This window comes from Carcharodon carcharias, chromosome 13 (genome assembly GCF_017639515.1).
Source record: "Carcharodon carcharias isolate sCarCar2 chromosome 13, sCarCar2.pri, whole genome shotgun sequence".
Classification (NCBI taxonomy): domain Eukaryota; kingdom Metazoa; phylum Chordata; class Chondrichthyes; order Lamniformes; family Lamnidae; genus Carcharodon; species Carcharodon carcharias.
In genome coordinates this window covers 101,907,526-101,928,624 of record NC_054479.1, presented here as the reverse complement: position 1 = coordinate 101,928,624, position 21,099 = coordinate 101,907,526, and the positions used below count along the sequence as shown (strand labels likewise).

Sequence of the window (21,099 nt, the reverse complement as noted above, 5' to 3'; positions counted from 1 at the left end):
TGCTTAATGAATGCTTACACTGTAATTCTTCAAAACAAGGAATACAAAAATGTAGACTTACGACACAGATCTGGTGTTCTCCAGCGAATACAAACATCAGCTCTGTTACAAGCTTCTGCATACACTGCAACAGCCGTGCAGAAACCCAGATATTTCCCTTCCAAGTCACAGGCACAAGCTTCTTGAACACACGCATCATAGTATGGGGTGGGGTCAACCTGACAAAGTAGCAGAGTGTCAGAATCACAAGCATGCTTTGTAAGAGTTTTATATCTTTTTCTAATTGTTCACCATCTTACCTTTTTATGGCAAGCTTGAAAGACTGAGCCTTTAATTATAGTGCATCTCTTCTGAGCCCATGCCAAACAATATGGATTTCTATCGCAAGGGAAAGTTTGATTTACTGCATTAGAGCATGACTGTGTCGTCTTCCAACTATTCCCGAACTCCACAGAGCTGGTCACTATATAGTTCCCCTTCGTTGTCAAATCGTCTTCAATGTCACAATTGAAATTTCCACAAAGGCCACAAACTTTATTCTTAAGAGTGCAAAAGAGAATCAAACCAATAGTTACGATTATGAAAGCATAATACATCTTCAACGATTCTTTCCAAGTTTGCCCAAGATCAAACACAAGCCCCGGAAATGATCAATCCTGCTAGCGGAATCCCCTTACAGTTCTGGCGGGAGTGCCTGGAATGGTCACAAACACCATGGGGACCCAGCTACACCCAGGCCTGGACTTTATACGCAGCCTTGTTTTGGGAGCAGAGCCTCTGTCTGCTCCAAAGCATACCACTGGCATGGAGTGGGTGGAGCATCATAAAGATCTTACTTACAACAATGACATACTTTAAAAAGTGCTTCATTGGCTACAGAGCACCTTGGAGAGGCCTGAGGTTGTGAAAGGTGCTAAGGAATGCAAGCTCTTTGCTTCTTTACAAGTGATCAATACTCCGATCTGATCAACCTCTGGAAAGATTGATGGCAGTGGGTGTGTTCAGGGAACAACTGGACATGTAAGGAAGAGACTGTAGGAAGAATTAATATTTCAGTCGAGTGGCCTCTTTGTTAATATAGCGTGACAATTTTATACAAACAGTTTCTATGATAAATGTGAACATAGGAATTTAAATTGGAAATATAAAGGCAAATATACAACTTTAAAATGGATAATGATTCATGCCTACATACCCTCATCCAAATATCTTGCCAATTATCAGCCTCTAACCAACCCCCAACCTTCAACTGACTCAACTGACATCCTCTCAACTCCTTGTTTGCAGTGCCACAGGAGACTGACAAGTATTGGTCCAATCACGATCGGAATCCCTATTTACAACCCTAATCAGGCAAAAGAAAATCCACTGCACTTCATCCCGAGTTTCCTGGACAATCTTTCAATGGAGGATCTACAGAACTCAGCGTAAGAAATCTCAGAGCTATTAGTGAAAGAACTCTACAAGCCCTTTTAACAGCACTGGCTGCCATATTCTGCTAAGTTTAAATGTCCCAGAGCTTCACTGAAAAGCTACGGAGAGAAGAAAAGTGGGTAAGGGGATAAGGTGGGTGAGGTAAGTGGGTAAGGGGATAAGATGGGTGAGGTAAGTGGGTAAGGGGTTACAATGGCAAGTAGGTAGGGTGACAGAATAACAGGTGGGGAGGGTATCATGATGACAGGCAGGTGAGGTGGTAAGGTGGTAGGTGCGTAGGGTGGCAGGTGGGTAGAGTGGAAAATAGATAAGATGGAAATGGGTAGGTTGCTGAGTTGGGTAGATGGGTCAGGCCAAAGGGATTGTCAGGTTGAGAGTTAATCAGATCAGGTTGGGAGGGGAGTTGCGAGGGGAGTCATGCAGTGGGGTTGGGGTGTATTCAGGTGTTCAAGAGGGGCATCGGTGGAGGAGAGGGGGGGTCAGTTGTATAGTTACCCAGAAGTAGGCTAGGAGTTTTCTGTTTAGTATTTCCTGGGTAACCATCCAGGTAAGTTGGAACCCTACAAAGTCTCTGACTCTAACTCAGTCAGAGGGTTTTTCAGAGGGTCCTGGGAAGCAGGGGAATTGCCCATTGGAGTTTCAAACTTCCCGGGCAATTCCCCAAAGCCAGTACGTTGGTTCTTCCATGGGGCCCCATAGAGCCTCTTTCGAGTTACGCCCGGACTCCGACACCCTGGAGACTGGAAGACCTAAACTCCTTAGATGAATTTCTGTTGTCAGGAATTTTTGTCACTGTTTTAAATCAGTGTTTCACATCGAACTTAATAACATTTATAATTCAAAACCGGTTTATGAACTGATGCCTGCAGCAATGTAGCTGCACATTCTTGACAATAGATGGCAGCATGGGGTAAGTGTTTGAAAGCATCCCTCAAATTAATTTCTCATCTTGTTTTTCGGCTTTCAGGTACATAGCTTAATTTTTTATGTATTACCATAAATATATTTAAATAATGGTTGTTGGTGACATTGGACGGTACTACTTCCACCCTACAATTCCCACAATGCCATTCCCACACTGCTGTTCCCAATCCCTTGCCAAGTCTTTAAGATGCCTGCCCTTGGTCTGGCCATTTCCCACCTTGGCCTCAGGTCGCACTCTGGATCACCTGCCTGCCATCAGCCTCAGGTTCCCACTGCTCTCCCCCAGTTCAACACGTCCAAATTTTTACTCAAGAAAAGATTTGTAAAAACATATTATTCACGCCCTGAGCTACCAGGCCAACTCTTTAATGTATAGTTACCATTTGATCTACCAGCCTTTCTTCCACTGCTAAATGATGCCATTCCCCACCCATATATAAATGAGTAAATGTTACCCTGTTGCCATCTTTAACCCTTGTCCTTTAACAATTTTTCTCCACACGTAAATAGATAAATATTGCCCAGCTATTCCTAAAATGTTATGATCTGGATGTTAGTCAAAAGATTGACTTCAATTATATAGCGTCCTTCAAGACTATTGTGTGTCTCAAAGCACTCTACAGCCAATGAAATACTTTTTTTAAAATGTGAGCTCTGTTGTTTTGTTTATTCATTCATGGGATGTGGGTGTCGCTGGCTAGGCCAGCATTTATTGCCCATCCATAATTGCCCTTGAGAAAGTGGTGGTCAGCTGCCTTCTTGAACTGCTGCAGTCCATATGGTGTAGGTACACCTACAGTGCTGTTAGGGAGGGAGTTCCAGGATTTTGACCCAGCGACAGTGAAGGAATGGCGATATATTTCCAAGTCAGGATGGTGAGTGATGTAGAGGGGAACTTGCAGGTGTTGGTGTTCCCATCTATCTGCTGCCCTTGTCCTTCTAGGTGGTAGTGGTCGTGGGTTTGGAAGGTGCTGTCTAAGGAGCTTTGGTGAGTTGCTGCAGTGCATCTTGTAGGTGGCACACACAGCTGCCACTGTGCATCGGTGGCGAAGAAAACGAATGTTTGTGAAAGGGGTGCCAATCAAACGGGCTGCTTTGTCCTGGATGGTATTCAGCTTCTTGAGCTGCACTCATCCAGGCAAGTAGAGAGTATTCCGTCACACTCCTGACTTGTGCCTTGTAGATGGTGGACAGGCTTTGGGGAGCCAGGAGGTGAGTTACTCGCCTCGGGATTCCTCGTCTCTAACCTGCTTTTGTAGCCACAGTATTTATATGGCTAGTCCAGTTCAGTTTCTGGTCAATGGTAACCCCCAGGATGTTGATATTGGGGGATTCAGTGATGGTAATATCATTGAATGTAAAAGGGCGATGGTTAAATTCTCTCTTGTTGGAGATGGTCATTGCCTGGCACTTGTGTGGCACGAATGTTACTTGCCACTTGTCACCCCAAGCCTGGATATTGTCCAGGTCTTGCTGCATTTGGACATGGACTGCTTCAGTAACTGAGAAGTCACGAATTCTACTGAACATTTTGCCATCATCAGCAAACATACCCACTTCTGACCTTATGATGGAAGGAAGGTCATTGATGAAGCAGCTGAAGATGGTTGGGCTGAGGACACTACCCTGAGGAATTCCTGCAGTGATGTCCTGGAACTGAGATAATTGACTTCCAACAACCTCAACCATCTTCCTTTGTGCTAGGTATGACTCCAACCAGCAGAGAGTTTTCCCCAGATTCCCATTGAAGGAAGTAATGTAGGAAGCACTTCATTTGCACACAGCAAGCTTCAAGCTTCCACAAACAGCCGTGTGATAATGATCAGATAATCCGTTTTATGATGTTGATTGAGGGATGAACATTGGCCAGGACACCGGGGATAGCCCCTCTACTCTTCTTCGAAAATGTGGCATGTGATCTTTTATGTCCTCCTGTCAGAGCTGCGAGGCCTAGGTTTAACGTCTCATCCAAAAGACAACACTTCTGACAAAGCAGCACTGTCTCAGTGTCTGCATTCGAATGTCAGTCTAGTGCTGCATTAGAATGTCAGTCTAGATTTCTGTGCTCAATTTCTGGAGTGTGACACGAACCCACAATCTTCTGCTCAGAGGTAAGACTGCTACCAGCTGACCTGAGGTTGATCCTCAGATTACTAAAAAGGAAATAAATACCCAAACCATTCCTCACTGTTATTATCGACCCTATGCTGTCGTCTTTTTGAAGTGTATTTGCCCTGCTTCCACAAACTCTGGCCTGCTCCTCCCAGCCATTGCTCCCTGCTGTAGCAGGTTCTCCAGACATTGCTCCATCTTTCCTTCATACTTTTTTCACTGTGTTCTGTAACTTTAGATAAACACATATCATAAACCATTTTTGTTGTTTAAATTAATCAGGCCTCACATTTAATTCCAGTTTCTGATTATGTTTCTTCTACTGATGAGCAGATATGGGGGAAAGTTCTTAACTTCCAAACCCTGCTTAATTACCTTCCATCTTGCATCCAGTGTGATTGACAGTCGTGTATGCTTGTCCCATATCACAGTGATCCCATTAGAAAATGTCAGGATTAAATAAAGTCCCACGGTGTGAAGTGAATAGAAATTGTCTGTGCACTGGGTTTGGCCAAGAGACACCTCAGTTACTCCATTTCCGCTCAAGAGAATTAGTTCTCTATTCTGTAAGAACACATTTGAAAAGCAAAGAGTTTATAACATGCATAATAATTTCAGATCAGACCTTGTGCCTAATGACTGACAGAAGCTTTTAAATAATTATAAATCAAAACACATACCTCAAGTAAAATTCTGATATTCCTTGAACACGTCACTCCATTTTCACAGCAGGGAACACTTTCTGTTAGTATTTGGAATGTACCAATTGCTCCATGACATTGGTCCTAAAATTAAAATGATTTGAATGATTTTGAAACCTTAACATGTAATCTGAAATGTCTGCCAGATGAACAATTCAAGTCTAATTTCTAACTGTCAATATAAGAAACACATTTTTATCTATCTAATCTTAGCCAGAGAAACGCCTAAATGGCTCCTCTTCCTGCTTCCATTCCACCCCCAACGATCTATTCTTGGCCCCCTCCTTTTTCTCATGAGATGAGCTTGTGACTGCATTTTTACACCATCACCAAGACCACCTATCTCCACCTCCCTAACTTTGCCTTACTCTGTCCTTGCCTCAGCTCATTTGCTGTTGAAGCCTTCATCCAAGCCATCTTTAGGATTGTGGCCAGCCATCCATTCTACCCTTCGCAAACTTCAGTTCACCCAAAGTTCTGCTGCCCTTTCCCAACTTGCATTTAATCTCACACAATAAAAATCTGTGCTCACTGACATCCATAAGCTTGCAGTTACGCCATGCCTCCATTTTAAAATTCTCATCCTTGTTCTCAAATTCTTCCATGACCTTGCCCCTCCCTCTCTCTGTAATTTCTTCTGGCCACACAACTCTCCAAGATATTTGCGCTCCACTAATTCTGACTGTCACATAAGGATGTTCTGCAGATCAAGGGTTAATGTGCGACTGGAGAACAGTACCACCCCTTGTACAATATAGAACAGTGGTTCCCAAAATGGGGTAGGTGAACACCCTGTGGGTTCATAAAATGTTTCAGGGATTCGTGGGAAAAATACCACAATGGCCGACCTAGAAGTGACTTGGTTGGCGGAGTAGCCTGCCACTATAGATTGGAAGACCATCCCAATTGACATGCTACTTGGACAATGATTGTTGCTGTTCTGAATAGCAGTATTCATTGGCTAGTACAGTGTATCGTATATGGAAGCTTGTGGCAGGACTTCAGTTGGAGAGTCGTTGGTGGCCGGGTGTGCTTTGGAGTCATTTGCCTTCCCCTTGCAACCTCCCATCTGAAACCCTGAAGGTGAGGTGAGCTTTAGAGTGCCAGTTTTTTTAAGTTCTTTTTTTCAGTTATTGGAGCCGCTTCTGATCCCCAACAACCTTGTGGTTTAAACAGCTGCCAAAATCTATGCAATCTGAGGGGCAGAAGCAGCAATTGAGTGCATTAGATTGAAGTTATTTTTTCTGCCACAAGTCACTTAATGATATTTGGAAGCTGGGGTTTGAGGGTTTGAGGCGGGACTCAGGAGGGGAGGCTGAAAGTGGAAACAAATACCAGCTACTGTGGGGGCGGTGGGGGGGGGGGGGGGGGGGGGGGGGGGGGGGGGGGGGGGGGGGGGGGGGGGGGCGGGTGGGGGGGGCGGTTAGGCTCAGCGTTATTTAACTGTCAAGATCCAGCAGCCAGACCCACACAGACATTTTTAAAAATCAGAAACATCACAGTGGTCCACTCCAATACTGGATATTTCTGATTTTTAAAAAAAGTCTGGATCTTGACAGTTAAATAACACTGAGCCTAACCACCCCCCCCCTCCCCACCCATCCCCCCCTCCCCCAACCCCCCCCGCCACCCCCCCCCCCCCCCCCCCCCCCCCCCCCCCCCCCCCCCCCCCCCCCAACCCTCCCCACAGTAGCTGGTATTTGTTTCCACTTTCAGCCTCCCCTCCCGAGTCCCACCTCAACCCCTCAAACCCCAGCTTCCAAATATCATTAAGTGACTTGTCGCGGAAAAAATAACTTCAATCTAGTGCACTCAATTGCTGCTTCTGCCTCTCAGACCTCATGCATTTTGGCAGCTGTTTGAACCACAAGGTTGTTGGGGATCAGAAGCAGCTCCAATAACTGAAAAAAAGACGAGTTTAAAACAATCGCCACTCCAAAGCTTACCTTACTCGAGTAAGGGAGAAAATCCTGGAAACTGTTTATTTTTACAAGGGAGGCTCACAAGGTTTGACAATTTCATGAAAGTCCTTCATGGGATCTTAACATTTGGGGACCACTTTTCTTTAAATTCATTTATAAGATGTGGGCTTCGCTGGCTGGGCCAGCATTTATTGCCCATCCCTAGTTGCCTTTCAGAAGGTGCTGGTGTGCTGCCTTCTTGAACTGCTGCAGTCCATGTGGTGTAGGTACACCCACTGTGCTGTTAGGAAGGGAGTTCCAGGATTTAGGTCCAGCGACAGTGAAGGAACGGCGATATATTTCCAAGTCAGGATGGCGAGTGATTTGGAGGGGAACTTCAAGGTGGTGGTGTTCCAATCTATCTGCTACCCTTGTCCTTCTAGATGGTAGTGATCGTGGGTTTGGAAGATGCTGTCTAAGGAGCCTTGGTGAATGCCTGCGCTGCATCTTGTAGATGGTACACACCGCTGCTACTGTGCATCGGTGGTGGAGGGAATGAATATTTGTGGATGTGGTACCAATCAAGTGGGCTGCTTTGTCCTGGTTGGTGTCAAGCTTCTTGAGTGTTGAAGGAGCGGCATTCATCCAGGCAAGTAGAGAGTACTTCTGACTTGTGCCTTGTAGATGGTGGACAGGCTTTGCGGAATCAGGAGGTGAATTATTCGTTGCAGGATTCCTAGTCTCTGGCCTGCTCTTGTAGTCACAGTAATTATATGCCTAGTCCAGTTCAGTTTCTGGTCAATGGTAACCCCCAGGATGTTGATAGTGGAGGATTCAGTGATGGTAATGCCATTGAATGTCAAGAGGCGATGGCTAAATTCTCTCTTGTTGAAGATGGTCATTACTTGGCACTTGTGTGGTGCGAATGTTACTTACCACTTGTCAGCCCAAGCCTGGATATTGTCCAGGTCTTGCTTCATTTGGACATGGACTGCTTCAGTATCTGGGGAGTCATAAATGGTGCTGAACATTGTGCAATCATCAGTGAACATCCCCAATTCTGACCTTATGATGGAAGGAAGGTCACTGATGAGACAGATGAAGATGATTGGGCCGAGGACACTACCCTGAGGAACTCCTGCATGATGTCCTGGAGCTGAGATGACTGACCTCCAATAACCACAGCCATCTTTCTTTGTGCTGGGTGAGACACAAATCAATGAAGAGTTTTCCCCCTGATTCCCATTGACTCCAGTTCTGCTCAGGCTCCTTGATGCCATGCTTGATCAGTGCGGCCTTGATGGCAAGGGCAGTCACTCTCACCTCACCTCTGGAATTCAGCTCTTTTGTCCATGTTTGAACCAAGGCTGTAATGAGGTCAGGAGCTGAGTGGCCCTGGCGGAAACCAAACTGGGCATTAATGAGCAGGTTATTAGTGATCAAGTTATTGCTAAACAAATGCCGCTTGATAGCACTGTTGATGCCCCCTTCTATTACTGTACTGTTGATTGAGAGTAGACTGATGGGGCTGTGATTGGCCAGGTTAGATTCATCCTGCTTTTTGTGTACAGGACATACTTGGGCAATTTTTCACATAGCTGAGTAGATGCCAGTGTTGTAGCTGTACTGGAACAGCTTTGCTAGGGACATGGCAAGTTCTGGAGCACAAGTCTTCAGTACCGTTGCCAGAATGTTGTCAGGGCCCAGAGCAGTTGCACGATCCAGTGCCTTCAGCCATTACTTGATATTACGTGGAGTGGCTGAAGACTGGCATCTGTGATGTTGGGGACCTCCGGAGGAGGCTGAGATGGATCCATTCAACACCTCTGGCTGAAGATTGTAGCAAATGCTTCAGCCTTATCTTTTGCGCTGATGTACTGGGCTCCTCCATCATTAAGGATGGGGTTGTTTGTGGAGCCTGCTCCTCCAGTGAGTTGTTTAATTGTCCACCACCAATCTGGTAGTGGCAGGACTGCAGAGCTTAGATCTGATCCATTGGATGTGGCATCACTTAGGCCTGTCTATCACTTGCTGCTTATGTTGTTTGATGCACAAGTAATCCTGTGTTATAGCTTCACCAGGTTGACACCTCATTTTTAGGTATGCCTGGTGCTGCTCTTCATTGGACCAGGGTTGATCCCCTGGCTTGATGGTAATGTTAGACTGGGGAATATGCTGGGCCATGAGGTTACAGATTGCGTTCGAGTACTGCTGCTGCTACTGCTGATGGCCCACAGCATCTCATGGATGCCCAGTCTTGAGTTGCTAGATCTGTTTGAAATCTATCCCATTTAGCACAGTGGTAGTGCCACACAGCACGACAGAGGGTATCCTCAATGTAAAGGTGGGACTTTGTCTCCACAAGGACTATGTGGTGGTCACTCCTACCGATACTGGCATGGACAGACGCATCTGCAGGCAGTTTGGTGAGGATGAGGTCAAGTATGTTTTTCTCTCTTTTTGGTTCCCTCACCACCTACCACAAACCCAATCTAGCAGATATGTTCTTTATGACTCGGCCAGCTCAGTCAGTAGTGGTGCTACCGAGCCACCCAGAGTACATTCTGCAGGCTCTTGCTACCCTCAGTGCTTCTTCCAAGTGGTGTTCAACATGAAGGAGCATTGATTCATCAGCTAAAGGAGGGCAGTATGTGGTAATCAGCAGGAGGTTTCCTTGCCCATGTTTGACCTGATGCTATGAGACTTCAGGGAGTCGATGTTAAGGACTCCCAGGGCAACTCCCCCACTACTGTATACAATTGTGCCACCACCTCTGCTGGGTCTGTCCTGTCAGTGGGACAGGACATAGCCAGGGATGTTGATGGTGGTGTCTAAGTCATTGTCTGTAAGGTATGTTTCCATGAGTGTGACTATGTCAGGCTGTTGTGCTTGACTAGTCTATGAGACAGCTCTCCCAATTTTGGCACTAGCCCCCAGATGTTAGTAAGTAGGAGTTTGCAGGTTCGACATGGCTGAGTTTGCCGTTGTCATTTCCAGTACTTATGTCAATGTCAGGTAGTCCGTCCAGTTTCATTTCTTTTTTGGGACTTTGTATTTGTTTGATACAACTGAGTGGCTTGCTGTGCCATTTAAGAGTCAACCACATCAATGTGGGTCTGGAATCACATGTAGGCCAGACCAGGTAAGGACAGCAGATCTCCTTCCCTAAGGGCATTAGTGAATCAGATAGGTTTTTACAACAATTGTCAATGGATTCATGGTCATCATTAGACTTTTATTTTCAGATTTTTATTGAATTCAAATTCTACCATCTGAGAGTCACATGACAGTAGACTGTGTGTGTAGAAGAGTCTGGAAAGATCCAGCATGGAGACAGCACCTATGTATGGCAGCACCTTGGGTATACATAGTTACGGATTATCAATAAACAGCTTATGTGTAGTCATACAAGCTTCCAGACCTTTCTGTGAAACACCAAACAACCTTACAACACTCACCTCTTCAGCAACCCCACTTTTAGTCTCTCCATCATAAGCTGTGCCTTCAGCTGCCAAGACCCTTAAATTCTGGAATTCCCTCCCTAAACCTCTCCATCTGTCTACCTTTCTTTGCTCCTTTAAGATGCTGTTTAAAACATATTGATCTCTTTGACCCAGCTTTGTCCTAATATCTCCTATTGCTTTATCATGCTCCTGTGAAGCACCTTGTGATGTTGTACTATGTTGAAGGTTCTCCGTTTTTGTTGTTGTCACACTGCTCTCAAGCAGATGTAAGGATGTAGAAATGGGAAGAGACAGGGCTGTATTTAGGGATTCTGTGAGCCCTAAGTGGCAGCCAGCACCTTAAAAATCATTGCTATGTTTGCTGAAGCATTGCTCTCACTTTAGAAGGTCTGATTGAAAGATTTTTGTTAGGCTTCGTCTGCCTGTCACATTTACATCCTAGCAACAGTTTAGGGGCATGTTTGTAGGCATTCCCAGACATGATTACCACACTGGGATGCCTGCTGGAAGTGGGCTTGTGTGAACATGAGCTGAGAATAGGATCAGACTCACGTATAATACCCTTGTGGTCACAGAGCCTATTAGCGTTTGCAAATTGCCAGCTGGATAAAGTACCAGGGAGGGCCTATTGAAAAGGCACCACAGTAGGGCGGCAGTGTCTGCAACAGCAATGGGAAGAAAATTGGTGAGGTAAAAATAATGGAGCACAGGGTATTAAATTACCCACACATAGCTCTGATGTATTCACCATTATGGTCATAACAGTGATTGGACTTTAAACAACAACAGAAGCTTTTCAACACCCAAGTACAGTGTAAATGCAAAATGTGAGATATTTTCAGATTACACTCAGAAGCAGTTCTGCTGATACAAATGTAGTTACATATTCAGATTTATCATCACCCTGTGTAACAAGTTACCTGTCTCTTTATCACCCTCCTCAGCAGTGTTCAATACCGACTTTCTATACATCACTCAGTATTTAAGAGTCTTTCGCCATCATTATATCTTTGCTTCATTTTAATTTTACATTGAGAGGATTAAATAATTACAATGTTAATCAATGTCAATCATATTATTATTCATTCATGGGATGTGGGCGTCACTGGCTCGGCCAGCATTTATTGCCCATCCCTTATTGCCTTTGAGAAAGTTGTGGTAAGCCGCATTCTTGAACCGCAGTGGTCCATGCAGTGTAATTACACACACAGTGTTGTTAGGGAGCTATTAAACTGCCAGAGTCTACCGACAAGTTTTTCTAAGCAATTCAATCTGTAGAAGACAGAACTGTAGGATAGTAAGTGAAATACATGTCAAACTAAGATAGGATTACCAATGAAGCTGCAATCATAAAGGTGGTTCACAATAACTTACCTCAGCAAGGATGTATTCACAGTTGCCATCGTAGCTATATCTTCTTCCATCAAAGCTTATGAAATGACCATCTCCATAAACTAAGCAGGTCTTTGGACATTGTTCATTAGTACACTCCCATGATCCGCCATTGCATGTGCTGTAATATAGAGTGCAGATTGATGTTGTTCAATTTTGTACAGATATTGTTTTTATAGTTATTATTCATTGTAATATTTATATAAGCTCACCAGTTATTGCAGTCACTTTTGATTGTTTCTCCAGAACTGAAGATTTCACCACCAAATGAACAAGGACATAGTTCTGGTGGAATGCAATTTCCATTGTAATCTTCCACCAAACCTTCAGAACACACACAGCCGGGTACACAAGGATTTGGCTTTATAAAAAAGAGAACACTTTACCAATTGGCAGTATTGGTGATAAGTCATACCAATGTACAACATATATGGATTAACCATCAACAAAGTTAAAATCTTATACTATAACTCCATTATTAGTTATGTAAAAAAAATCCACAAACTATGACTGTGTAGAACCACACTCTCTTGCTCTCTGTGTAATAAATTTAATTGGAAGCCACAGAGTATAGTATATATGGCGTAGCACCTAGAATTGATCATTTCATATGTTATATAGTTGACTCTGTCAAACATAACTTTACCTTAATGGAAATGTTGAACTCACTGGCTTATAAATTATGATATAGTAACACCAGAAAGGTACAGGTTTATGGTCACTTACGCATGGTTTGTTTAGAGTTTGACACGTCCTTTTACATGTACTGGTATCGCTGCAGCTTGAAAATAGTTTTCCTCTGCAATCTAAAGAAATGAATAATATTCATTGTAAAACAATTATTACTTATTAAATTTATTTTAAATTTAAATTTTGTATCTTAATAGTTTTAACAGAGATTGAACAATTGTCTACCTTGTGGGATAGATGGACTAACTACACCAGGGCAGGAAGGAACTCCATCGACACAGAAACTGAGAGAAAAATTGCAGTTGGTTATTTTATGGCTGCTTACACTTAATTGCTTGATTCAAATTGTGCCGAGCAAAATAAGAGTGCTCACCATTGAACTCCATTTATATTAATAGGTTGCCCTTTTTGCACGACCAAACCAGCAACATAACACGGGCATTCTGATCTGCTCACACATTGTCCATTGTCATTCATGTACTTTCCCTCAGGGCAGCCACAACCATCAACTGGAACATCCTGGACCCCACATGTGATATCAGGTTTTGACAGGAATCTGCAGGTACGGTTACAGGCTGTCATACTGTACTGAAAAACCTGGGTGCTCGGGCAGGTCACCCCTTCAACAAAAAGGGAGAATTCCACATCAGCTATTTTATTTTAGCCACAATTCCTAAGTGCAGCTGAATCCTGAAAAATACTTTGCTAATTAATCAAAATATTTTATACATGACAAAGGTTTAATATAATGGATATAATGTTTACTAACTACAGTTTAAAAATTCATATGGCAGCAATATTTTTTATATTTCTGTGGCAACGCTTTAATAGAGTTCTCTGTTTGATAATTAGGAGTGAAACAACTTTTCTAAGGATACTATACCGTTTCAGTTACTTTCTGTCGTAAAAGATGCCATAATGTTAGTAATGATATCATTAAGCCTACTTAATAATTAACAGAAAAGAAAGTGGTCATACAGTGTCCAGTGTTTCTTTAAAACATTTTCCTTCAGTATTGTTACATGCAGATCCGCTACTTCTATTATCCATCATGAGAGTGTCCCAAATACACCAACTCCAAGCTTTCATTTGATTAATATAGGAACATAAGAAATAGAAGCAAGAGTTGACCATTCAGCCCCTCGAGCCTGCTGCACCATTCAGCACAAGCATAGATAATCTTCCACCTCAACTCCACTTCCCTGCTCACTTTCCATATCCCTTGATTCACTGAAAGATCAAAAATTTATCAATCTCAGTCAACAATAGAGCATCCACTACCCTCTGGGGTAGACAAAGATTCTCAATCCTCAGAGTAAAGAAATTTCTCCTCAGCTCAGTCCTAAGTGATTGATTCCCTTGTCTGGAGGCTGTGTCACCATGTTCTAGATTCCCCACCCAGGGGAAACAACCTGTCAAGCCTCTTCATGTTTACACGATAGTTACTAAGGCCCAGATTTTCTCCATGACTGAAAGACTCTGTGACATGGCAAAAAAGGTGGACGAGCCCAGGAATCCTAAGTCTCGCCCCCAAACATGGCACTTCCTATTTTCACAAGGGAGAGACTGGAGTTGGGCCATGGTTTGTGCATGCGTGTTTTACAGAGGCAGCTGGGCAGTTAAATCATCAGCTGCCTTCACTGAAGTGGGAAGTTGGTAGGCCAGGAGCGTGAACCTGACATGTGCAGTATTGGGAGGTCTGAACTTGGTGGATTCATTTGGATAGCCAGGGTACCCCTTTGGAGAGATAAGGCACCCTTTCGGATTGTTAAAAGTAAACATGATTATGCAGAAAAAGTGTATAAACTCATTGCATATTAGCCATTAAAATAATGGTGCATTGTCATTCAAAGGTTAACACCCACTTTCCATAAAGGCTGTGGATGTGGGATAATTGAATCTTTCAACACAGAGGTCAATAGTTAGGTAAAGGGACAACAATAAGAACAATTTCTATTTGTATCACATATCTTTAATGTAGTAAAACATTCCAAGGTGCTTCAGAGGAATGTTATAAAACAAAATTTGACACTGAACCAAATAAGGAGCTGTTAGGGCAGATGGCCAAAAACTTGGTTAAAGAGGCAGGTTTTATGCAGTTCCTTAAATGAGGAATGATAGGTAGAGAGGCGGAGAGGTTTAGGGTGGGTCCTCCAGAGATCAAGGAGCTCAATGTAGCTGAAGATGCGGCAACTAATGGTGGAGCAATTAAAATCAAGTATACTCAAGGAACTAGAGTTAGGGGAACACACCTAAAGAGAAACGGAGCAAAGTTAGGAAATTGAAGTCAAGTTGCAAACGGTCTAATTGAATGATAGAGAAGACCTGGGAGGCTGCATGCTATACTCTTGCTCCTAACACTCTGTCACCTCTATCTGGGATGATAACATAAAATATGACCACAAATCACTTACTGCAAATTGATGTTCTCCAGTTATTCAGAATGATGCCTTTTGCAGCGCAATCATGAGAATAAGCCCCCAGTGCAGCACATATACAGTCACTGACCCTCTCACAGTTACATGAGGCAACTTTGCACATCTAAAACACACAGCAAAAAATGCATTGTTATAAAAGTTCACTTTTAAGCATCTCCATTGTGCATACCACCATGACTTTATAAACTATATAGAGGAACAATTATTCTTGTTCAAATTGATTCATGCATCTCCTGAAATTTCCATACCCTATAAATTTTATTGGAATCATTAAGGGAATGTGACTTTAAATTTCTGTATAATAGCATTCGGTTGTATTGTTAAGATGATGGGTAGCTTGGTATGATTAGGAGCCCAATCAGACTTGTGCATTCAAAAAATGTGAAATGTTTATACTTCCCTTGTGTTCTAATAACCTTTTTTTTTGCCTTAAGCCCAATAGTAAATGATACTTCATACAAAATTGACAGAAAGGAGGATAACATCCATGGTTGGCCTCTGCTATTTCAAGCCTGCCCTACATTTAGAAATACAAACAAAATCCTATTCCAATAATATATTTTGAATATTAACTGTGGACAACTAGACATAGGCTTGAATCTTGCGCTCATCAGGCACAGGTAATCATCACGCCTGGAAGGAGATGCAAAATAAACTTTTGACTGCGATTGGCCCTGAAACACAATTTCACGCTGGCTGGCCAAGTAATGGGCAGCCAGCATGAAACACACACTGAGAAAGGCTCAGCGCTGCCAGGGGTCGGTGGGAAGACGCTGAGAAAAGTGAGGGTGTGAGTGGGCACTTCTAGCAGGCTCCATGAAGGAAGACAGTTGCTGTGGAGCTGCCTCAGGGAGCTGCAGACTTGGTTAGATTAAATGAGAAGAAAAAAATGCAGCAAACCGAGTCTATGCAGCACATTCAAGCACCTGACAGCAGAACTCAAAAAATATCAGTCCCCAGATATCGAGGTTGCAGAAAAAACGTGATGCCCATCAGGCCAATTGCCCTGTCCGCCAACTGTAAAAGTGGACGGATGATGTAAAATCACTGTCAATGGGCTTTTTAATGAACTTAATTGGCCCTATCATTGTCAGTGGGTGCAGCTCTGACTCTTGGGCGTGCCCGCCGACTTCAATATTGCATAGATGTGTGACGATGTTGGGACGCACGCGCGACGTCATTCCGCGCAATTTTACGTACATTGGGGCCAGGCATGTGCCTGACCTCGGAATGCAAAATTCAGGCCATAATTTCAGAGGAAACTTTGACCCTGTTAGTTTGATTATGACATTTTAGCATTTGCAAAGGTTCATAAAGAATTCTGCCTTACTTCATAATATTTGGCAAACTCCACTGTAGAATGGCACTTGGAGAAAACTCCTACAGGGTCCTTTAAGTGCGCACAATTTTCTTTGGCATAGTTTTCTGCAATACAGATGTAAGATATGATTATATAAAATAGGAAGTGATTGGATCTGCACTGCACAATTTCATTTCAGGCAGGGTGTAAGTCAGGATACTAAATTGGCATCTGCTTCCAGAATGAAAAGAAGAAAATCACACTCATGATTGGTGCAGTGACAACCAATGACACCTGGGCTTGTCAAGCAAGTGCAGAATCAAAAGCTGGCATAATAGTCAGACTATCACTACTAACCACCAAAGCACCGGCTTATCATGCCTTGGCCAACAGCAGAGTGTCAGAATTTGACATTCTCAGCTATTAAAATTAAGGGAGGATTCTGGATTAATTAATATTGAGATCTTCCTATTATGTACAGTGCTCATCGGGATTAAATCCACACAACACATCTGGGAATGCACATTTGAGCCAGCAACTAAGACTAGACAAGATGGCGAGCAGAATATGTTTCCCCATATTCCATGTGAGTTTGAGGCAATGGGGGTCATTGATAGGTCTTAGCAAGATCCACATCTATAATGTCAGAATTGCTTCATTCGTTTGAGGACAGAAAGGTGTGACAGCTAGTGGATACTTAATTAGGTAGCTTTCATTGCTATTTCAACTAACCAGTCACTCACACACAGTTTGGGTAGGGCCAGAGGTCAAACCTGGTCAAGCTGGAACAAAAGTAGTCGACAGGAAATTTTTGTTTCAAAATTTACTTAGGGAACTCTCTTTTCCTAAAGTCAGAGCCACTCAGTTCAACAGATACTGATGTAAACTAGGCCTGTATCAGGGGCTGGGGCTACTTTATACATTATTTGTGATGTTACAAGAAGTATTGAGAATTAGATTGAATTTAATTGAATTGAATAGAATATTCTGTTCACTCGCATGATGCAGGTTAAAAAATAACATTTTTTAATGGTTTTATTTGGCCTCATCTCCCTCGTGTTCTTCAATCTGCCTTCTCGAAATTACAGATAGTGAAAGGTACTTAGAAAAATGAATAAATCTAGATCAATCTGCAAGAATTGAAAATACCTTTTTCAGAAAATGTTTCTTGCACAATCTAATAATCTGCCCAGAGTTTTGACAGAAAGTTTTAATAGATTTGCCCTGTTATTATACCAATCCTTTGAGTGTAATCCAAGTACCAGAAACTGAAGCCTGAAATAAAGATCTCTGGGAAAGAGAATAAAATATATTCACAGAAAAACAAGCCCCTGAAATAAACAGCCTTCAAACAACATGGTTCAGGAACACAAAGGTACATCCTTTACAATAACATCAGTTGATGAGGCATGTTTGATATTCGTTTTGACCATATATAATTCAGGAGAACGCTTTTGCATTTTATCCAACCTGATCATGGAACCTGTCTCCAGTTTATAGAAAGCTGACCTCCACCCTCCTTCTAGTAGTTACTAAAGACGACAACTTACATCTTAGTTATAGTTATTTCAAAGCCATATTTATAAGTCTATTTCCTCTACTTGACACAGAACAATAGCTCTACTTCCATCACATTCCTTTTACCTCCAATTCTCTCCTCAACCCTATTCTCGCAATGTCTTTTATATGAATATTTTTTTCTAACTAACATACTCTACTTTACCCTAGCAATGTATTCTTAAACTCTGAATTTTCAACTATCATTTATCTTTAAGCCTCTTGGCTTCTATTTTGATGATTGGAGCCAATCCAAAGCTCTAATTGTAAAGATTTACATAAAAGTGACCAGATCAATCTTTGTTGTCTAATAATGCAGGTAGTGGGTGGTGGGTATTGTGTGTTTCTGGGTGGTGGGGAGGTGGTGGGGCGGGGGTGTGTGTATGTTTGGGAAGTGGGGCGTGGTTGGGAAGGATGAGAGTGGCTGCTAATAGTGAACTCTGGCCGGATGAGGAATGAGGAAAGAAAAGCTATTTTGACCATCCTGAGGAAGATTCTATTCAAAATTACCATTTTCTGATCTAACACAAGTAGGATTCACTTCTGGCAAAGGACATGCACCGTTTTCTCTCCAGGAGTTAGAAAAAGCAATATATGTTAGCTCCACGATGCCCTCTGCAGATAAAAAGTCATCATCTGCGTTGTCACTGAAGGTGCCACATAAACCTAGGGGAAAGAACAGCACAGGTCATCACAAGACAGCAGTTATGGTCATATGTAACCTGTTCTGATGGATGAATAAAATTGAGCTGATCTCAACAGTTCTTTGAAGTGTTACAGAAGAACGTATTTGTTTTCTCTCAACAGGCAATTTTAACCTAACCTGCCAGTTGGGAAATTGATAAGATCAGGGCAATGCCAGCTTTATTCTCCAGTGAAGTCATTGGAGTATACACTTGGGCAGAATGTGAAACCAGCTTCTATCTGATCAAATTGTTTTCCCAACAGGTGGGCTAGGTTAACATACCTCTGACCCCTGTGAGATCAGTCTAGTTCACAATTTATCTTATGTCATTGTCAACATGAGGAAATTGTGGGAATAATTCCAAGTCTTATTCTAACAGACGGTTTAATGTGGATCTCGTAGAAGTTCTACAAAAGTGATTAGCCTATGGATGTGAAGAGTGCTACTGATGTGCACAGTCAATGAATTTTCTGCTGAATGCCTGTATCAGCTAGAAGGAAATCAACTCAACATGAAAACTGCTTTTAAAGGTGCAGCTGCAAGGATGTGCAATATGAACTTTGAAGATATTTTTTCTAGTAAACATTAAATTTAATATGTATTTAACTTCAGAATTTCAATGGCCAATACCACAGATGAAAAAAATCAAATGTATTTTCTTATAGCCTGGGTTATTGTATCAGACAACAACCAGACTTATCACATGGGTACAGCATGGTTACTTTAGTAATCTTATTCATTGGTTCCATTAATCCCCTTTCTTTAGCCTGTACACAAGGACAAGGAAACAAACTAATAAATGCAGGAAATGAGGGATGTTGATGAACTCTTTAACTGAAGGATAGGATTGGTGCAATACCTCTTGCAGTTGTATATGGCAAAAAAAAAATCATCTAGGGGATTCAAAAACAGTCCAGAGCACTTTTTCCCCCAATTTCTTTAGAAAAAGAAATGGAAGTTTAATGGACTGATTGAGCCATCAATGCAATAATTGCTGTTTTCACAGAAGCAAGCTGTTAGTTGTACCTTTTGTGCTACCCTGGGCGCTTCTTGGCAGTGAAATGTAAAGCTGCATGATGGGCGATATCTGTATTTGCATTTTCAGCCCAGATGCTGTTGATACTTGAAGGAATATTGAAGACTGTTGAAATATTATTATATCACCTGTACAAAAAAAGGCAGGTTAACTTCATTTTAACCATTGTTTGATGCTGGGAAGATCGATTGATTGAAAATTACTTTACCATTTATAAGAGGAATTCCCATTATGTTTCCATTATAGTTAACTGTGCCATCATTATTGAATACGTAGGTATCCTAAAATGGAGAAAAAAAAATCACGTTATAACATTCAGGAAATAAAAACAAAAAGTGAATAAATTAATAATGTTGAAAAATCTTACCTGAAACTTTGTGTATGTAACTTGCTGTAAACATATTTGTTTGTATGCAGCTTGACATGGATGCATTTCAATTTTTACTGACAAGTCTTTTGTCTGTGAAAAATTAAAAATTGCAAAACACAGAAATGTTTTTGACAAGCAAGGGGTATGATATTAAAGCAAAAGGTTTCTTTGAAAAACTAAATAACAACAATTAAAAACAGTTGATCAGAGAAAGCTCACGTACAATGATTGCATAGAATGAGCAGTCACCGATCAGATTATAATAAGTGCCATCAAATGTTGTGATATGAGATCCTTCTTCAATCTTACATATTTTAGGGCAGTTAAGATCAGTGCACTCCCAAATTCCACTTCGGCAGATGCTAAAAGTATAATGAAATAATTTATAGCAAGGTATTTTTGTTGAAAGGTTTTTGCGTTAAGTTATTGATATGTGTCATATTTGAACGAGTATCATTACCATGATTGGCAGAAAGTGTTTCTCATTTGCCCAGAGTTATATACTGCTCGACCATATTCACAAGGACATTCCATTTGGCGGATGCATCTGTCACCGCCTCTTAAATTATCAAGGACAGTGCCTGAAAGTGAACAAAATAAGTGGTTAAAAACAAAATACTGCAGATGCTGGAAATCTGAAACAAAAACAGAAAATGCTGGAAAAACTCAGCATGTCTAACAGCATCCGTGGAGAGAGAAATATAGTTAATGTTTCGAGTCCATATGACCCTTCTTCAGAGCTGAAGACAAGTGGAAATGTGATGAAATTTATACTGTTTAAGGGAAGTAGTGCAGGTGAAGCTGGATAGACAGCTAGCGATAGGTGGGGACAAAGGAGAGATTGACAAAGATATCATGAACTAAAGGACAAAGGGAGTGTTAGTGGTCATGGTAAGGCCTAAAAAGGTGCTGATGGAGGCATAAAGTTAAGAAAACGGAATGCTTTTTTAATCCCCTTTTATCTAAATTCATTTTTATTTTTTTATCCCACTTATTTTTTATTTTATTTTTATTAATTTATCAATGGTTTTATCCCCCTTCTATCCCATTTTCTACCCTTTTATCCCCATCACCGCTCCCTCCCCCACCTCATCC

General features: G+C 42.0%; 1 protein-coding gene across 1 annotated transcript in view; it reads right to left on the bottom strand.

The window, feature by feature from the left end:
- Window positions 1-21,099, bottom strand: part of LOC121285634 (mucin-5AC-like) — a 216,452-nt gene that overhangs the window by 160,006 nt on the left and 35,347 nt on the right. The window contains exons 10-26 of the mRNA XM_041202273.1: window positions 20,465-20,585; window positions 20,228-20,366; window positions 20,002-20,094; window positions 19,843-19,915; window positions 19,625-19,762; window positions 18,424-18,579; window positions 16,387-16,481; window positions 15,033-15,159; window positions 12,992-13,238; window positions 12,844-12,902; window positions 12,655-12,734; window positions 12,141-12,289; window positions 11,911-12,049; window positions 5,151-5,255; window positions 4,846-5,034; window positions 300-539; window positions 62-218 (exon numbers count right to left, since the gene is read on the bottom strand). Of these exons, the coding sequence (XP_041058207.1) occupies window positions 62-218; window positions 300-539; window positions 4,846-5,034; window positions 5,151-5,255; window positions 11,911-12,049; window positions 12,141-12,289; window positions 12,655-12,734; window positions 12,844-12,902; window positions 12,992-13,238; window positions 15,033-15,159; window positions 16,387-16,481; window positions 18,424-18,579; window positions 19,625-19,762; window positions 19,843-19,915; window positions 20,002-20,094; window positions 20,228-20,366; window positions 20,465-20,585 (2,307 nt within the window). The remainder of the gene's footprint in view (window positions 1-61; window positions 219-299; window positions 540-4,845; window positions 5,035-5,150; window positions 5,256-11,910; window positions 12,050-12,140; window positions 12,290-12,654; window positions 12,735-12,843; window positions 12,903-12,991; window positions 13,239-15,032; window positions 15,160-16,386; window positions 16,482-18,423; window positions 18,580-19,624; window positions 19,763-19,842; window positions 19,916-20,001; window positions 20,095-20,227; window positions 20,367-20,464; window positions 20,586-21,099) is intronic.